General features: G+C 36.3%; 1 protein-coding gene across 1 annotated transcript; it reads right to left on the reverse strand.

The window, feature by feature from the left end:
• Nucleotides 1–546: 546 nt before the first annotated feature.
• Nucleotides 547–4,550, reverse strand: lig4 (ligase IV, DNA, ATP-dependent). Its single transcript, XM_055180502.2, has 2 exons — nucleotides 4,293–4,550; nucleotides 547–3,931 (listed from the first exon to the last, which is right to left on the reverse strand). Exon 2 carries the CDS (start codon nucleotides 3,917–3,919, stop codon nucleotides 1,190–1,192), a length of 2,730 nt encoding a protein of 909 aa, XP_055036477.2. The 5' UTR covers nucleotides 3,920–3,931; nucleotides 4,293–4,550; the 3' UTR covers nucleotides 547–1,189.
• Nucleotides 4,551–16,841: the final 12,291 nt, after the last annotated feature.

The following is a 16,841-nucleotide window of genomic DNA, read 5'->3' on the forward strand; positions in this document are numbered from 1 at the left end:
TAATTATATAATGATTATAAATTAATATGTATGATATTGTGGAGTATAATTGAAATATTAAAGTCAGTTAAAGCAACATGAAATGTCCCTAGACTTGAGGAAACATCTAAGACACAAGAGCTATCAATTTGGTCTGAAGAATCTAAGAAATAAATTGAGATCTCATTTTATGAAAAGATTTTTGCCAAATCTAAGCAAAGTCATTGCTTAAATTTCTGTGGAAACTACTGAAAACGTTTATGTGAGTTTACAGAGGTCATTTTCCAAGAAGTATTATATGGAAATTAGACCACTTGAGCAAAAATATAATCATGTTTCATTTACATAACACCCTCCAGAATGTTACTTTTTGTAATAAAATATTTTAATACAAGATAAGGTAGGCAAATATTTTTGACAATAAAAACTGTATGCAAAGCATCACTTAGTGTGCAAGGTGCACTCTCGGAAACAAAGGCACAATGATGGTAATTATTCGAAACTATTTAAAAGGATTTTTTTTACCTTTTTTCTGATGATTGAAGCAAAAAATTAACCATACATATATAGGGAGATTTTTTTATGAAGTGCTTACTCCAATTACCAAGCATAAATACTGATATTACATTTACAGGAACAACCACAATGTTAAGAGTGCTTGCGTTTAACAACTCGCCAATAGCTCTTGAAATGATATAACTAGGAAACATCACAGTCATTCACATTACAGACAATAAGAAATTTTGTTTGTTTGAAAAACTGAATGAATTTCAAGGATATCAGTAGTCATGAAGTTAACAGAGAAAGAACATTTTAACAGCAACGATAAAACTACTAAATGATTCAAGGATCAAATTTACTTTAATTTTGTATATAATTTTAACTAAAGGAACATACAGGGTGTACTGTAATATAGCGCAGTTACATTAGCATGTTGTGACATTTAAAACATTTTCCAAAATCTTCAACTTACTTTATTTAATAATTAAACTTTAACTTTCCTGATCAGGATACAATAAAATTTATATTTTATTTTGCATGTCAATTTGTTTAGAACACATCAACATGTAGGCAGAATTACACCCATAGTGAAAACAAAGCTTTTCGTCATTGAAATTCTGATGATAATAGGCTCTTTATTATTATTTTAAAATTGTTTAAAACCTGTATTTTAAAAGTGTTTTTACATTTTATGAAGTAGACATCATTGTTATACGAGGTAGTCAATGTCATTCACTACATGGCCTGCTTCGATGGAATCGGTCACCCACGATTCCCGAACGATTTTGAACTTCTTAGTATAAAGACGTCTCAGCGTCTTCAGGTCCAGAATCCTTCCCTCTCCATCTACTATGACATGCGAGATTCCTTCCTTCAGTTCCTCCACAACTGTACCACCATGGAATCGAAATTCTAAAGCTCGAGTGTCCAGACGTGTACCCCGGATGAGGGTTTGTGCATCTCCTAAGTCGGCACACCGATCAAAGTATGCGCAATAAGGCCTAAAAATGCTAGTAAGCAAGTCATCCCAGGCAAACTTTTCTTCTATCTGTGCCACAGATGGAGATTCATCTACGGGTCCAATCCTTCCAAACACATCCCTGACCTGCTGTTCATTTGTGTCGACGTAATAACTGTCTCCATACTTATCGTATTCCTTGGCAAAGTGTTCCCTTGTGGGAGGTGACATGTGGATCATGTGACGCGGTTGCCACGGCACAACCTGCTTTTTCTCCAAACACTCAACAAGCCAAGTGGCCCACACCACATCGTGTTGGTTTGAGGAGATGAGGTTCTTCACTCTCATGTTTTGCACAGCAGCGATCACACAGTACGTATCCTTTCCAGGGTTCTGCACGACGATGCCTCCGCAGCGGGCCACGTCCTTCTCAAGCTCCGCCTTGGAACGTTCGTCGTTTCCGTTGATCACGCAAAACTCCACCCCTTCGAACATATCCGTCTCTTTGGTGACCGCTGATAAATCCTGAGATTTGAAGTGGTCAATGACACCGATGGTTTTCTTGGGTTTGACCACTATTTTGCGCTTTTTCTTTTCAGGCTGATCCTCTTGGTAGTTGAGATGTCTGGACGCCAGCTTTCCAGAAGCTTTGGAACGGTATTGACTCAGTTCAGGCAATGTCATGCACTGGTGCCATTCTTTATCTTCTCGGATTCGTTCTATTCTGGGAAAACGTAAAGTGCAGTTGGTTTTGTACATATCACTGGAAACGATCTCTGCCGCTTTGACTTGTATGATCACGGAATTCCGGGGTTCTATGTAGACCTCCGGTTTTTCCGTTCCGCACAAGATGGATGCCGGAGGACTGTTTTTGTTGTATATTTTCCAATACTTGGCCAACTTCAGCCCCAGATCATAAAGCTCTTTTAAAGTGTAGCCCGATCCGATGCGACAGATAGTGTGAAACACCGTCGGCTTCTCCCCAGGACTCGGCTCCTCGGCTACGGCGCAGAGAAAATGCGAGAGCATTCCGCTTCTTCTGCCTTTACCCCAGTAGCCACCAACTATCAACAGATCGAGTTCATCCATCAGACCATCTACATATTCAGGTTTAATTTTCAGCCATTCTTTACCACGTTTATCCGGTTTGTAGATAGACATGGGATCCTTAATCATAATCCCCTCTTCCCGACTGTCAATGGCTTCATTGAGAGCGTTCACCACTTCTTGTGTGGTTCTACCTTCGGATTTAGACACCAGCTGGATTCGACCTTTGATGGGGGTGAAGATGGTGTGAAGAATTTCGTAACGCTTCTTCAGCGGTTCATTTCCCAATTTCTGGTCATTTAACAAAAGGACATCAAACACACAAAAGCAGGTTTGCAAGTCCGAGTCGTCCATCAACCTTTTAATGTCAAACTTGCTGCCTTTCTGCATGAAGGTCTCAGCCGTAGGGTTATAGGCCATCATCTCTCCGTCCAGTATGCAGTTCACGACATGAGGTTTGAAGACGTTGTGAATGTAAGGTGTGAGCGAACCCTCCAGGGGAGAGGCTCCAAACTGTTGCGTGTACTCGTAAGAGTTCCTCGTAAAGTATTTGTATACATCCCCAGCTTTGTGCAACTGAATGCGTTCACCATCAAGCTTGGTCTCGATGTAGAACGGCCGGTTGCCCATTTGCTTTTCTATTTGTCCGACATTTGCAACGGCGGCCAGCATAGGTTTAAAAGCGGAAAACATATTAATGGACACCTCGCTCAGCGACACAGACGTATCATGAAGTTCCCTGCACACTTTATCCAGATTTGTGGTGACATTGTAAAATTCCGGTGCATCTGGATGAAAAACCTTCAGGATTGTTTCCTTGCTAATGCCAAGTTTCATATCCTTAAGGATCATTCGAATAAGCCACTTCTGTTCCAACGCCGAGCTTTGGGTTATCACCTGTAAAAGGCTTTTTTTCACCTGATCCTTCTGTTTGCTGGCATTGTTGATAGCTACTGAATCTAAAAAGTCATTGATCTCTTTAATGCTTAGGTTGCCTTTACTTGTGCACCTGCTTTTGAGGACAAAATAGGCCATGAGGGCAAAGTCGCCCGATTCCCCTTGGGATGTAGTCGGGGCTCTGTAATGTAGAAGTTTGTTTGCTTCAGACCCATTTTTAGGTAGACCCAAAACGTCAATATAAAGTTTGGCCAGCATGTTCTCTTTTATACCGTATGCCATTCGCTCTCGCTCAAACTGAGGCACGATGAGACGTAAGGCCGGGTAAAATGAGTCAGTGGTGCTCGTGTTGTTCTTGTGAAGTGCTGCATGGAAATTCCTCCAGGAATCAATGAAGTCCTTCAGGATTGTGGCTTTATCCGGTCGGAGTTTGGCCTTCTGGATTTTCTCCAGAACGGTGCAGAGGTTGATGAAGGGAACCTGCGCAGCAACTGATGTTGGTGTTGTGGCATCACTTTTTGATGAACTTTCCATCATTGTAATTGAAAGCTGTGAGAATCAAATAAATTAATTAATGCAAAATACATAAAGACTTTAACTGAAATATAAACACTGTTCCTTTCGAGACGAATATTTTGCAGTTACTATCATAAGATTTTTTATTTTGAAAGATTTTTACATTTTTAAGTTAAACGTATAACGTTAGATAGAAACAAACATGTTTTACGCCATTACGCTGCACCATTAATAATATAAAGAAAGAATATCTGACAAGCTTCAAACATTAAACATCACGCAGACAACTTTAGAAATATTTGCTGGTTCCTTAAAAATGACCCAATCGTTTTTGTTTGGTCAGAACAAACAATAATATGTATTCAACAAGAAATATAAACAAAACGTTATTCACCTGTGGGAGAATGAAGACGATTGATGAAGTTAACTTCCGTATTATTCACAACGACGTTCAAAGCGATGTCTAAATCATTGGTTTATTTAATAAATCAACGTTTATATTTAATATGAAACCATTTAATTATCACATGAATTCTATTATTTTATTTTACAACTGTACAAAATTAATTTGGTAAACGTAATTTGCTCCTCATCGTTGAACGTCAGTATGTTTTTAATGAAACACACGGAAATGACGTAATGTCTTTAGTTCTTAACCCTTTAGTGGACGAAGCCACTCATTCGGTGACAGTGCCATCTGTTGTTAGATCGGAGGTTACGGCTGCGTCCCAAACCGCCTACTTCCATACTATGGAGTAGGCAAAAAGCAGTAGGCGAACGCATAGTATGCCCGAATCAACGGGATTTGTGTCTATTTCTCGCGAGATTCGGACGTACGTACACTTAAGTTGCATCAGAAACCGGCTACTTACCTACTACCTAGTAGCAGAAAACAGTTCGTGAAAGTAGTAGTATGTCCAGTTAGACAAGATAGCCACTATATCCCCGAGGAAGCACTTGCCTACACACCTTGGAATCAAGGATATCCCACAAAGTGCTCAGCAGTTTCATCAAAATAAAGCTGCAGAATTGCCACAGCTGTCTTGAGACGGCAGTAAATATGTGACAGTTTGTTAGAAAAATACTTATTATGGGCTTCTTTATGTTTTCCGTTATTGTGATGGTTTTATTAATTAATTCATGTTGTTTTAAGTAAATAAAACAAAATCATTTCATTAACCGATGCATCAATCATTGCTTAAATGAAAATGTTTATATTCACATCACCTGCATTTGTCTAGTTTTTTTAAACATATACCTGACAATACATATTCAATTACAGTTTACTTGTTTTGCTGAATTTTTTGTCCTCTAAAGAAAATGTGTAATGTAATAAATACACACTAAAACATAATAATAATAACAAGTAGTACCACTACTTCAATATAGATTTTTTATTTTCATTTGGAAAAAATATATATTATTTTCACACTGTAACATTGGTTGGAAGGACAGGCAGATGAAGGCAGACATTTAATGAATAAAACAAAGTAAATAAAACAGAAACAAAATAATCTTAGGAACAGGGAACCAACACATATTAACAAAGACTGACAAAGGAAAGCTGAAACACAAGGGCAATATATGCATGGGTAAACAAGATAGCAAGACACACCTGGGAAGACAATCAGACAAGGACAAATGGAGCAAAAGAACTACAAAGGACTACAGACATGGCAAACTAAAACATCACTTCAAAATAAAACATGGAATGCATCCCAATGCAGGGTCTGGATCCTTTTGAAGGCAAGGCTCAATGTTTAAAGTGCGCCTCCCGCTGTTTTCTGGAGGAATTGACAGACGAGTTAATGTCTCTGTCTGCGTGTGGATTATTTTCACCTCAGTGACTGTAAGAATATTTAGTATCTTTAAGGTTAGTTTTTTTTATTCTTTTCAAACTATTATTTCATCATAATAATACTATAATGACACACACACATACTCAAATGAACGCACACTCATAAGCGGACGCACAGAGACGCGCGAGCATGCAAACATAAAATATTTTCTTAGGAAAGCAGAAGAAATCACGCATAAATGATAGCCTAATTATAGTCTCTATACTAATCGCTCAAATATGCATCATTCAGAAATAAATAACTATTTATAGAAAGTTAACTTTTGCATGTGTTTTTTAAACCTTGCAAATGTTAACATTCAAGCGATTTAAAACAATTTGAGCGCAAGATGTTAAAGTGAGCTGTTGTGTGTGCGCACAGACAATGACACACACACATCCTCAAATGAACGCACACTCATAAGCGGGCGCACGGAAACGCGCGAGCATGCAAACACATAAAATTGCGAAACATAGTCTTTGCATCTATGCTCATAAAAACCTTCAGTTATGTCTTAAAGCAACACTATGTAGTTTTTTTACCTTTAAATAATGTCTCTAAAATTATTTCAGTGATAGAACAACTTTTAACTGGACAAATTGTACTGTTGCTGCAACCTGAGCAGCCTCCTAGCTGCTACAAGCACACTCTGAAAGTGGCGGTGGAGGGTAGGAAACACAGCCCCCCCCCCTCCCCCTGCCTGCAGAAGAGTGTCTGATACCAGGCACTGTTGCACTTTTCAACCACATGGGGGAGCTGTAAGCAATTTTTACATGGAAACTACATAGTGTTGCTTTAAAGTCAATGCAAACAGTTCATAAAGAAGTCAGATCTTTGTGTTGGTCTGAAAGTAGTAGTTCTTATCTGCTTAATGTTACTGTCATTTATATTAATTAAACATCAGAAAACAAAGGAAAATCACTTCTGTATCTTTAAAATTATTAATTATATTTAGTTTTTATAATAAAGAAGACAGTGTTAATGTTTATTTGATTCTATTTATGTACCTAAATACTGTTAGATCATTTTTTATTTGTAACTTTGTTCTTTTCTATTTTTATATGCTCATCATTTCTTAATTTGTTCTCATTTTATTTTCCCAGCCCCAGTTTTGCTGATCAGACTTTTAAAAATAAATATGGAGGCAGATTTTTTATTTTATTTGAGAAAATATAACACATTGATGCATATTAAACTATCCAATATGTATAATTCACCAAACTTAGAAATATACAAAAGAAAACCGCAACACGCACAATATTACAGCATTATTAATTCAATAGTCACAAGGACCTTTAATTTGCAAAATATACACTTTTATTTAACTACAGATTTGAATGTTTATTTCAAAATACCCTGACGTCACAGATGCACAGTGAATCTTGGATAGCCAAGGCTGTGAAGGATACATCTATGGATCCTTGGTTTCAGAGGAAAGCAGTGTGGTTAATATGGGGACCTGTGTGAGCGATTCATTGCTGGCTAAATACCTGCAACCTGTTCGCCCCCCGCCACGCTTGAAATTCACCTGTTGGCTCGGAGCAGGAGGCAGCCTTTTCACCTTCGGGTGGGCTTACTGTCCCTGTTCCGGGCAGAGGGCGAGTTATCTGTTGCAGCATCAAAAGGCAACCTTCTGCTGCTGATATGAAGGATGAGCCCATGGAGCTCCTGCTTTTGGGCGGTCAAGGCGTGAAGGATAAAGCTGATGCTCAGATGGCAGCCGTGCTTGCTCGGGCACCCAAGAACATTGGGCTGCAGTGCACCGCCTTCATAACGCATTCAAGGCTGGATGAGTGGTTTCAGGGTGGGCCGTGATGCTAAGCCACACTCCGCCCCAGTACCATTCTTTCCCAAGGTGCACAAGGAACTTACCAAATCTTGGAAAGCATTTTAAATAATTAATTAAAAGGGCAGGCAAACTTGTGAAAGGAAAACAATCCACCAAAATATGGTTTTACATGTCTATTAAAAAAAGTCATTATTAATTTTCGTAATGGCTGGTTCTTTTCTTCCTTTCAAAACTTTCACAATTTCACCAAGGAGGATTTTTTAGCACATTGTTTAAAGTCAGCAACCCCCCGGTTAGCGTTTTTTAAGCTGAAACTGGTTTGAGGTGTAAAAAAGGTAGGGGCAGTGGCGACTTGTGACTGCTCATCCGTGGGGCGCTAATTCAAAATAAGTGTTCGGAGTGTCATGTGTGTTTCTTGTGTTTTCAAAATATGTGTTTGTTGTGTCATGTGAACCATGTGCATCATGTGTTTTGTCAAAATAAGTGCCTGCCGCACATGCGTCAAAACCGTTTATGATAAAAGAGATGCTCACGTTCACAATATACACGCAAGACACTCTGTTAACAGTAAACTGTGATTACGCATGAGATTATTACACAAGTATCTGGCAAACGTGAGCGTCTCTTTTATCATAAACCCTTTAGATGCGTCTGCAGCAGCCACTTATTTTGACAAGACACGTGATGCACACAGGATCTCTCGACGGGCAGAACACATATTTTGAAAAAAGGAACCACACACATGACGGGGTTCATACATGTTGTGACGAACTTCGCATCGAGCGCACTAGAAAAGAAGTCACCGGCCCCCACTGGGTTGGGGACCCCTGGCCTACAGTATACGACACAGTAGTGCAACTATCTTTAAAGTTTACACATCAAGAGTTCTGATTTTTGAAGGGCATAGGGATGATCACTTCTGATTGGAGCTGGACCAGACACATTCAACCGCATATATGTCTGTGGATACAGAAAGCTGCTCACTTTAGCAACTTTTGCAGTTAAAGGCGGAGTCCATGATGTTTGAAAGCCAATGTTGATATTTGAAATCGCCTAAACAAACACGCCCCTACCCCAATAGAATCTGGACCTTCTGTTGATAGACCCGCCCCACACATATGCAACCAGGCATTTGATTTGATTTGATTGGCTATATGTGTGTTTTGGTAGTCGGCCCGTCTCCTTTTCCAACGCGTTTTTCAAACATCGTGGACTCCGCCTTTAAATTGTTTAAAATCACTTGAGTGTTAAGATTTGCAAGCCTTTGAACCGTGGGTAAGGGCGCACTCACACTATCCAAACCAAATCGCGCTTGGGTGCTTTTGACCCCCAAAGCCTGGTTTGTTTGACAAGTGTGATCGCTCTGTTCCACGCCCAGGCGCGGATTGGTCAATCGCGCCGCGGCTGGGTTGCAGAGGTGGGCCGGTGCGCTGTTCACTAGGGCTCATTCACGGAAGGCTGCGGTGTGAGCGCAATCGCGCCTGAGCGCGATTCAAAAGGTAAAGAAGTCAGTTGCACGACCACTCACCTTCATCTGCCGCCGTACAAACCTTTTGATGCGCGCAGCGGGGTTACGTGAATGTACGAGCTGCGCACGTGACAGATCAACCAAACAATATGACGACTTGTGAGAGGGCTGTCTGTAATCAAGCACCAAACGACTCCGAATAAAAAACATAGACTTATCATTACGGTGGGTTCCAGTGTTAAGAGAGAGCTTTACTTCCTGCTTTTTTCAAAACAATCGCATCTTAAAGGAGCATTTCACCCATAGAAACATTAATCTTTATTAAAAGTGCATCGAGTAAAGGGGAAAGGGGTAAGATAGATCGGTTGTCTAAAAAATGAGACACCACTAGATTACCGCTTGCGTCACCTTCCCTTGCCGTTAACTGGCTGCTACGTAAACAAACAGGTGTTGACAAACAAAGAAGATGCCGTTGTCTCAGGTTGTGGTATCGATTGCCTGAGCGGAGCTCAACAAATAGCGCATAACTTAGCTGCTAGCTAGTGCCTTAACTAGCGGTTCAAAACAAAAACATGACAATAAAAAACGCTTGAACATTTTATTAAAAGTATCAAAAACATGAGTGTCATAATATAATCTTAAATGAACTGCAGAAAATAACATTACTTTCATTTGTGCGACTCCTTGACAGTCCGACGTTCATCAATAAAACGTCTTGATGCCGGCTCTCCTGAGATATTCCTACGTTAAAGGAATAGTCTACTCATTTTCAATATTAAAATATGTTATTACCTTAACTAAGAATTGTTGATACATCCCTCTATCATCTGTGTGCGTGCACGTAAGCGCTGGAGCGCGCTGCGACACTTCAATAGCATTTAGCTTAGCCCCATTCATTCAATGGTACCATTTAGAGATAAAGTTAGAAGAGACCAAACACATCAAGGTTTTTCCTATTTAAGACGAGTAGTTATACGAGCAAGTTTGGTGGTACAAAATAAAACGTAGCGCTTTTCTAAGCGGATTTAAAAGAGGAACTATATCTTATGGTGGAATAGCACTTTTGGGAGTACGTGTCATCATCAGCATATAAATGAAAAGATACTCCATGTCTAGATAAAATAGAACCCAAAGGTAACATATAGAGATTAATATATATAAATATACAATATATGAAATGAAAGAACAGACCCTCTGCTTTCAAAAAACAAAGTTTCCCCCTACATTAATTTGTTCTCTTTTTAGCACCTGTCAAATATTGGTTTCGTCAAAAATACCAATTTTTAAGCAAAAACCTGAGATAATTGTATTTTTGTGAAGGACTTTTGATAGGCCAAACAATTCAAACTCATCTAATCTCTAAGGGGTTGATTCAGTGTTTTATACGTTTGGTAAGAACGCCACCTTGTGGAAAATAGTGGAAATACGGATTGCTGTAAAAACTTGTCATTGGCAGGGAAGCATTTTCTCTGAATTGACGAGTTAACTCGTCAATGGCAGGGGAAGAGTTAATAGACGAATGAGCCATTACCTGACAGAAAAATTTAATTTATGGATAAAAGTCCCTCCATAAAAAATATTTATAAAAAACATATTTAAATATTTATAGTAATTATGCAAACTACAAAGTAAAATAGACAAACAAGTCATTACCTGAAAGATAAAAATCTTGATGTATAAAAGTCCCACTACCTCCCGCTGTCATCCACCGCTAAATTATAATGCTGGCAATGATTTAAAATGTTGGCATTGAATCTGTATGGAAAAAACATTCTTGATTTAGCAATTTGTCAATTTTTCTTTTTTATGTATAATTAAAAAAATATATATTTACAGTAATTATGCAAAGTACAAAGAATAATAGACAAACAAGTCATTACCTGAAAGAAAAAATCTTGATGTATTAAAGTCCCACCACCTCCCGCTGTCATCCACCGCTGAATTAAAATGCTGGCAATGATTTTAAATGTTGGCAATGATTTAAAATGTTGCCAATGAACCTGTATGAAAAAAATTCTTGGTTTAGCAATTTGTCTATTTTTCCATTTTATGTATAATTAAATATATATATATATTTATAGTAATTATGCAATGTACTAAGAATAATACACAAACAAGTCATTACCTGAAAGAAAAAATCTTGATGTATAAAAGTCCCACCACCTCCCGCTGTAATCCACAGTTGAATTAAAATGCTAGCAATAAATTAAAATGCCAGCAATGATTTTAAATGTTGGCAATGATTTAAAATGTTGCCAATGAATCTGTATGAAAAAAAATTATTGGTTTAGCAATTTGTCTATCTTTCCTATTTATGTATATATTTTCTAAATATTTATAGTAATTATGCAAGGTACAAAGAAAAATAGACAAAACAAGTCATTACCTGGGGCACGTTCAATCTCACACCGGTGCACAACGTTTTGCTACGGTTTCCGGGTTGAACGACATGTTTCCTGGAAACGGTGTGCAACGGAATGCAACAGGTTTTAGAAGCGTTTTCTCTTGTTTGGTGGGTGTGTCGGAAATGTTGGCCCAATCAGCGGCAAGATGTATAAAACCACGCGATAGTAAAGAGACAGCTCGCTCAATGGGTTCAAGTTGGAATGTTGTCTTTCATTCTGGACGGCAAGGTCAGTGACTGTAACATTGAGGGTCTTTTACAGTATTAAACACACATTTATAACGATTTCATCAGGCTTCAGAAACATTTAAAAAGGACACAACGAATGGCCTCTCAGCTACCGTAGTTGCAACTCTTGCGTCATCACAACAGGGCGTTCAACACATCACCGTTTCTGTTTAATAAACGTTGTTCAACGTTGTGCAACGTTTTGTCGGGGCTGAACGCAGCCCTGAAAAAAAAATGTTGATGCATAAGAGTCCTACCACCTCCCGCTGTCATCCACCGCTGAATTAAAATGCTGGCAATAAATTAAAATGCCAGCCAAAATTTTAAATGTTGGCAATGATTTTAAATGTTGCCAATGAATCTGTATGGAAAAAAATTATTGGTTTAGCAATTTGTCTATTTTTCCAGTTTTGTATAATTAAAAAAAAATATTTATAGCAATTACGCAAGGTACAAAGTATATTAGACAAACAAGTCATTACCTGAAAGAAAAAAATGTTGATGCATAAGAGTCCCACCACCTCCCGCTGTAATCCACCGCTGAATAAAAATGCCGGCAATGATTTTAAATGTTGGCAATGATTTAAAATGTTGCCAATGAATCTGAATGGAAAAAAATCTTGGTTTAGCAATTTGTCTATTTTTCCAGTTTTGTATAATTAAAAAAAATATTTATAGCAATTACGCAAGGTACAAAGTATATTAGACAAACAAGTCATTACCTGAAAGAAAAAAATGTTGATGCATAAGAGTCCCACCACCTCCCGTTGTAATCCACCGCTGAATAAAAATGCTGGCAATAAATTAAAATGCTGGCAATGATTTTAAATGTTGCCAATGAATCTGTATGGAAAAAAATTCTTGTTTTAGCAACTTGTCTATTTTTCCATTTTATGTATAATTTAAAAACAAACTATTTATAGCAATTATGCAAGGTACAAAGTATATTAGACAAACAAGTCATTACATGAAAGAAAAAAAATTTATATATAAAAGTCCCACCACCTCCCGCTGTAATCCACCGCTGAATTAAAATGCTGGCAATGAATTAAAATGGCGGCAATGATTTTAAATGTTGCCAATGATTTAAAATGTTGCCAATGAATCTGTATGGACAAAAATTATTGGCTTAGCAATTAGTCTATTTTTCCATTTAATGCATAATTTAAAAATATATATTTATAGCAATTATGCAAGGTCCAAAGTATAATAGACAAACAAGTCATTACCTGAAAGAAAAAATGTTGATGCATAAGAGTCCCACCACCTCCCGCTGTAATCCACCGCTGAATTAAAATGCTGGCAATGAATTAAAATGGTGGCAATGATTTTAAATGTTGGCAATGATTTTAAATGTTGCCAATGAATCTGTATGGGAAAAAAAATCTTGGTTTAGCAATTTGTCTATTTTTCCAGTTTTGTATAATTAAAAAAAAATATTTATAGCGATTATGCAAGGTACAAAGTATAATAGACAAACAAGTCATTACCTGAAAAATTTTTTTGATGCATAGGAGTCCTACCACCTCCCACTGTCATCCACCACTGAATTAAAATGCTGGCAATAAATTAAAATGCCGGCAATGATTTTAAATGTTGCCAATGAATCTGTATGGAAAAAAATTCTTGGTTAAGCAATTTGTCTATTTTTCCATTTTATGTATAATTTAAAAACAAAATATTTATAGCAATTATGCGAGGTACAAAGAATATTAGACAAACAAGTCATTCCCTGAAAGAAAAAATGTTGATGCATAAGAGTCCCACCACCTCCCGCTGTCATCCACCGCTAAATTAAAATGCTGGCAATAAATTAAAATGGTGACAATGATTTTAAATGTTGGCAATGATTTTAAATGTTGCCAATGAATCTGTAAGAAAAAAATTCTTGGTTTAGCAATTTGTCTATTTTTCCATTTTATGTATAATTTAAAAACAAAATATTTATAGCAATTATGCAAGGTACAAAGTATATTAGACAAACAAGTCATTACCTGAAAGAAAAAAAATTTATATATAAAAGTCCCACCACCTCCCGCTGTAATCCACCGCTGAATTAAAATGCTGGCAATGAATTAAAATACCGGCAATGATTTTAAATGTTGGCAATGATTTAAAATGTTGCCAATGAATCTGTATGAAAAAAATTCTTGGTTTAGCAATTTGTCTATTTTTCCGTTTTATGTATAATTAAAAAAAAGTATTTATAATAATTATGCAAGGTACAAAGAATAATAGACAAACAAGTCATTACCTTAACCCTTAAACGGGCAATGTGCACCACGGGATACGCTCTCTTCAGTGTCTTGTTTGGGGCATAAAAAAGATTTTTCAGCCAAATCCTTCTATCAGTTATCAAACCTTGGTCTGTCTTGAATATGTGGGTAACATTATTTTCTTCAAGTTTTTTTTATTGATTGGTCAGCCCGACCTAAATCCAACATGGCCACCGGTTTTGCAGGACAGTCAGATTTTGTGGTAAGAAAATGAATATTAATCTTACTTTTCTTCTTTAAAAAAAAATATTAATACTGCTAATATTAATTGTGAGCATTGTCTTAAGGTGCTGAAGAAGAAAATTCGGTTATATGTTGTTTATATTGTTATTTAGCACATTTTGAAATATACGTATCCCCTGAGATACATTGCCTGATTAGGGTATAAAAAAGGGATTAACCACAATATGGCCTATCTTTGTATTTTGAGTTGAAAAAATGTAATAAATGATCAAATTTGCAGGTGAAAATGATATTCGTATATTTAGGTGACTGCATCTTAGCATTTTAACTGGACATTTTCTTTCGCGGCTTCACAACAGCTAATTTTATGGTATAAGGAATGATAGGGAATATTAGTTATAGAGCCAATACCAATGAATTCTTCAGATTTGGAGAAAAGTGATGAAGATGAAATTTTTTGTGACAGTGCAGTGGTGTATTTGAACCAAGAAATGTAGGTAATTTTCCTCATGCTAGGCATGCATTCCTCTAAATTGCAGCCAATAAGAGGCCTCTGCATGAAACACATATAGACACATATAGTTTACATTGAGGGGTAGTTCAGGTAGTATGCAAAATTAATCAATTCTTAAATAATTTACCAAACTAGTATTATCTAAAAAATATATATTTTTTGCAGGTGGAGCAGAAAAAGCACCAACGAAGCCAATGAAGACATTCAAAAACTGCTCATTCTTAGTTAGGCCTACCTACATTTAGTTGTGTTATTTACATGCAATGTTACTAGTAAACCTGTTTACACAGTTTAAAATGGATGAAAAAATATATATGGCATGTTTTAGAGCAAGAGAGGAAGTCAGAATCACATAATTTTTGCTGCAAATAAAAAATTAATTTTGATGACTTAATCCTTTTTTATACCTTAATAGGGCAATGTATCCCGGGAGATACAACTCATAAAATCCTGAATATATCAAATATTTTAAAAATTCCAATGAATATCTATTACATAAGTCCAGATGATACAAAAAATGTCATGAAATGATTTTTTGCTCATCGTTTTCCACTCTTGCCTGTTTAAGGGTTAAAGAAAAAAATGTTGATGCAAAAGAGTCCCACCACCTCCCACTGTCATCCACCGCTGAATTAAAATGCTGGCAAAAAATTAAAATGCCGGCAATGATTTGAAATGTTGCCAATGAATCTGTATGAAAAAAATTATTGGTTTAGCAATTCGTCTATTTTCCATTTTATGTATAATTTAAAAAAATATATTTATAGCAATTATGCAAGGTACAAAGTATAATAGACAAACAAGTCGAAAGAAAAAAATGTTGATGCATAAGAGTCCCACCACCTCCCGCTGTCATCCACCGCTGAATTAAAATGCTGGCAATAAATTAAAATGCTGGCAATGATTTTAAATGTTGCCAATGACTTTAAATGTTGCCAATGAATCTGTATGGAAAAAAATTCTTGGTTTAGCAATTTGTCTATTTTTCCATTTTATGTATAATTAAATATATATATATTTATAGTAATTATGCAATGTACTAAGAATAATACACAAACAAGTCATTACCTGAAAGAAAAAACCTTGATGTATAAAAGTCCCACCACCTCCCGCTGTAATCCACAGTTGAATTAAAATGCTAGCAATAAATTAAAATGCCAGCAATGATTTTAAATGTTGGCAATGATTTAAAATGTTGCCAATGAATCTGTATGAAAAAAAATTATTGGTTTAGCAATTTGTCTATCTTTCCTATTTATGTATATATTTTCTAAATATTTATAGTAATTATGCAAGGTACAAAGAAAAATAGACAAACAAGTCATTACCTGAAAAAAATAAATGTTGATGCATAAGAGTCCCACCACCTCCCGCTGTAATCCAGCGCTGAATTAAAATGCTGGCAATAAATTAAAATGCTGGCAATAAATTAAAATGCTGGCAATGATTTTAAATGTTGGCAATGATTTTAAATGTTGCCAATGAATCTGTATGGAAAAAAATTATTGGTTTAGCAATTTGTCTATTTTTCCAGTTTTGTATAATTTAAAAAAAATGTATAGCAATTACGCAAGGTACAAAGTATAATAGACAAACAAGTCATTACCTGAAAAAAAAATGTTGATGCATAAGAGTCCTACCACCTCCCACTGTCATCCACCACTAAATTAAAATGCTGGCAATAAATTAAAATGCCGGCAATGATTTTAAATATTGCCAATGAATCTGTATGGAAAAAATTCTAGGTTTAGCAATTTGTCTATTTTTCCATTTTATGTATAATTTAAAAACAAACTATTTATAGCAATTATGCAAGGTACAAAGTACATTACCTGAAACAAACAAACAAGTCATTACCTGAAAGAAAAAAATGTTGATGTATAAGAGTCCCACCACCTCCCGCTGTCATCCACCGCTAAATTAAAATGCTGGCAATAAATTAAAATGCTGGCAAGGATTTTAAATGTTGCCAATGATTTAAAATATTGCCAATGAATCTGTATGGAAAAAAATTCTTGTTTTAGCAATTTGTCTATTTTTCCATTTTATGTATAATTAAAAAAATGTTTATAGTAATTATGCAATGTACAAAGAATAATAGACAAACAAGTCATTACATGAAAGAAAAATTTTTTATATATAAAAGTCCCACCACCTCCCGCTGTAATCCACCGCTGAATTAAAATGCTGGCAATGAATTAAAATGGCGGCAATGATTTTAAATGTTGCCAATGATTTAAAAT

This window comes from Misgurnus anguillicaudatus, chromosome 9, assembly GCF_027580225.2.
Source record: "Misgurnus anguillicaudatus chromosome 9, ASM2758022v2, whole genome shotgun sequence".
In the NCBI taxonomy this organism is placed as follows: Eukaryota; Metazoa; Chordata; class Actinopteri; order Cypriniformes; family Cobitidae; genus Misgurnus; species Misgurnus anguillicaudatus.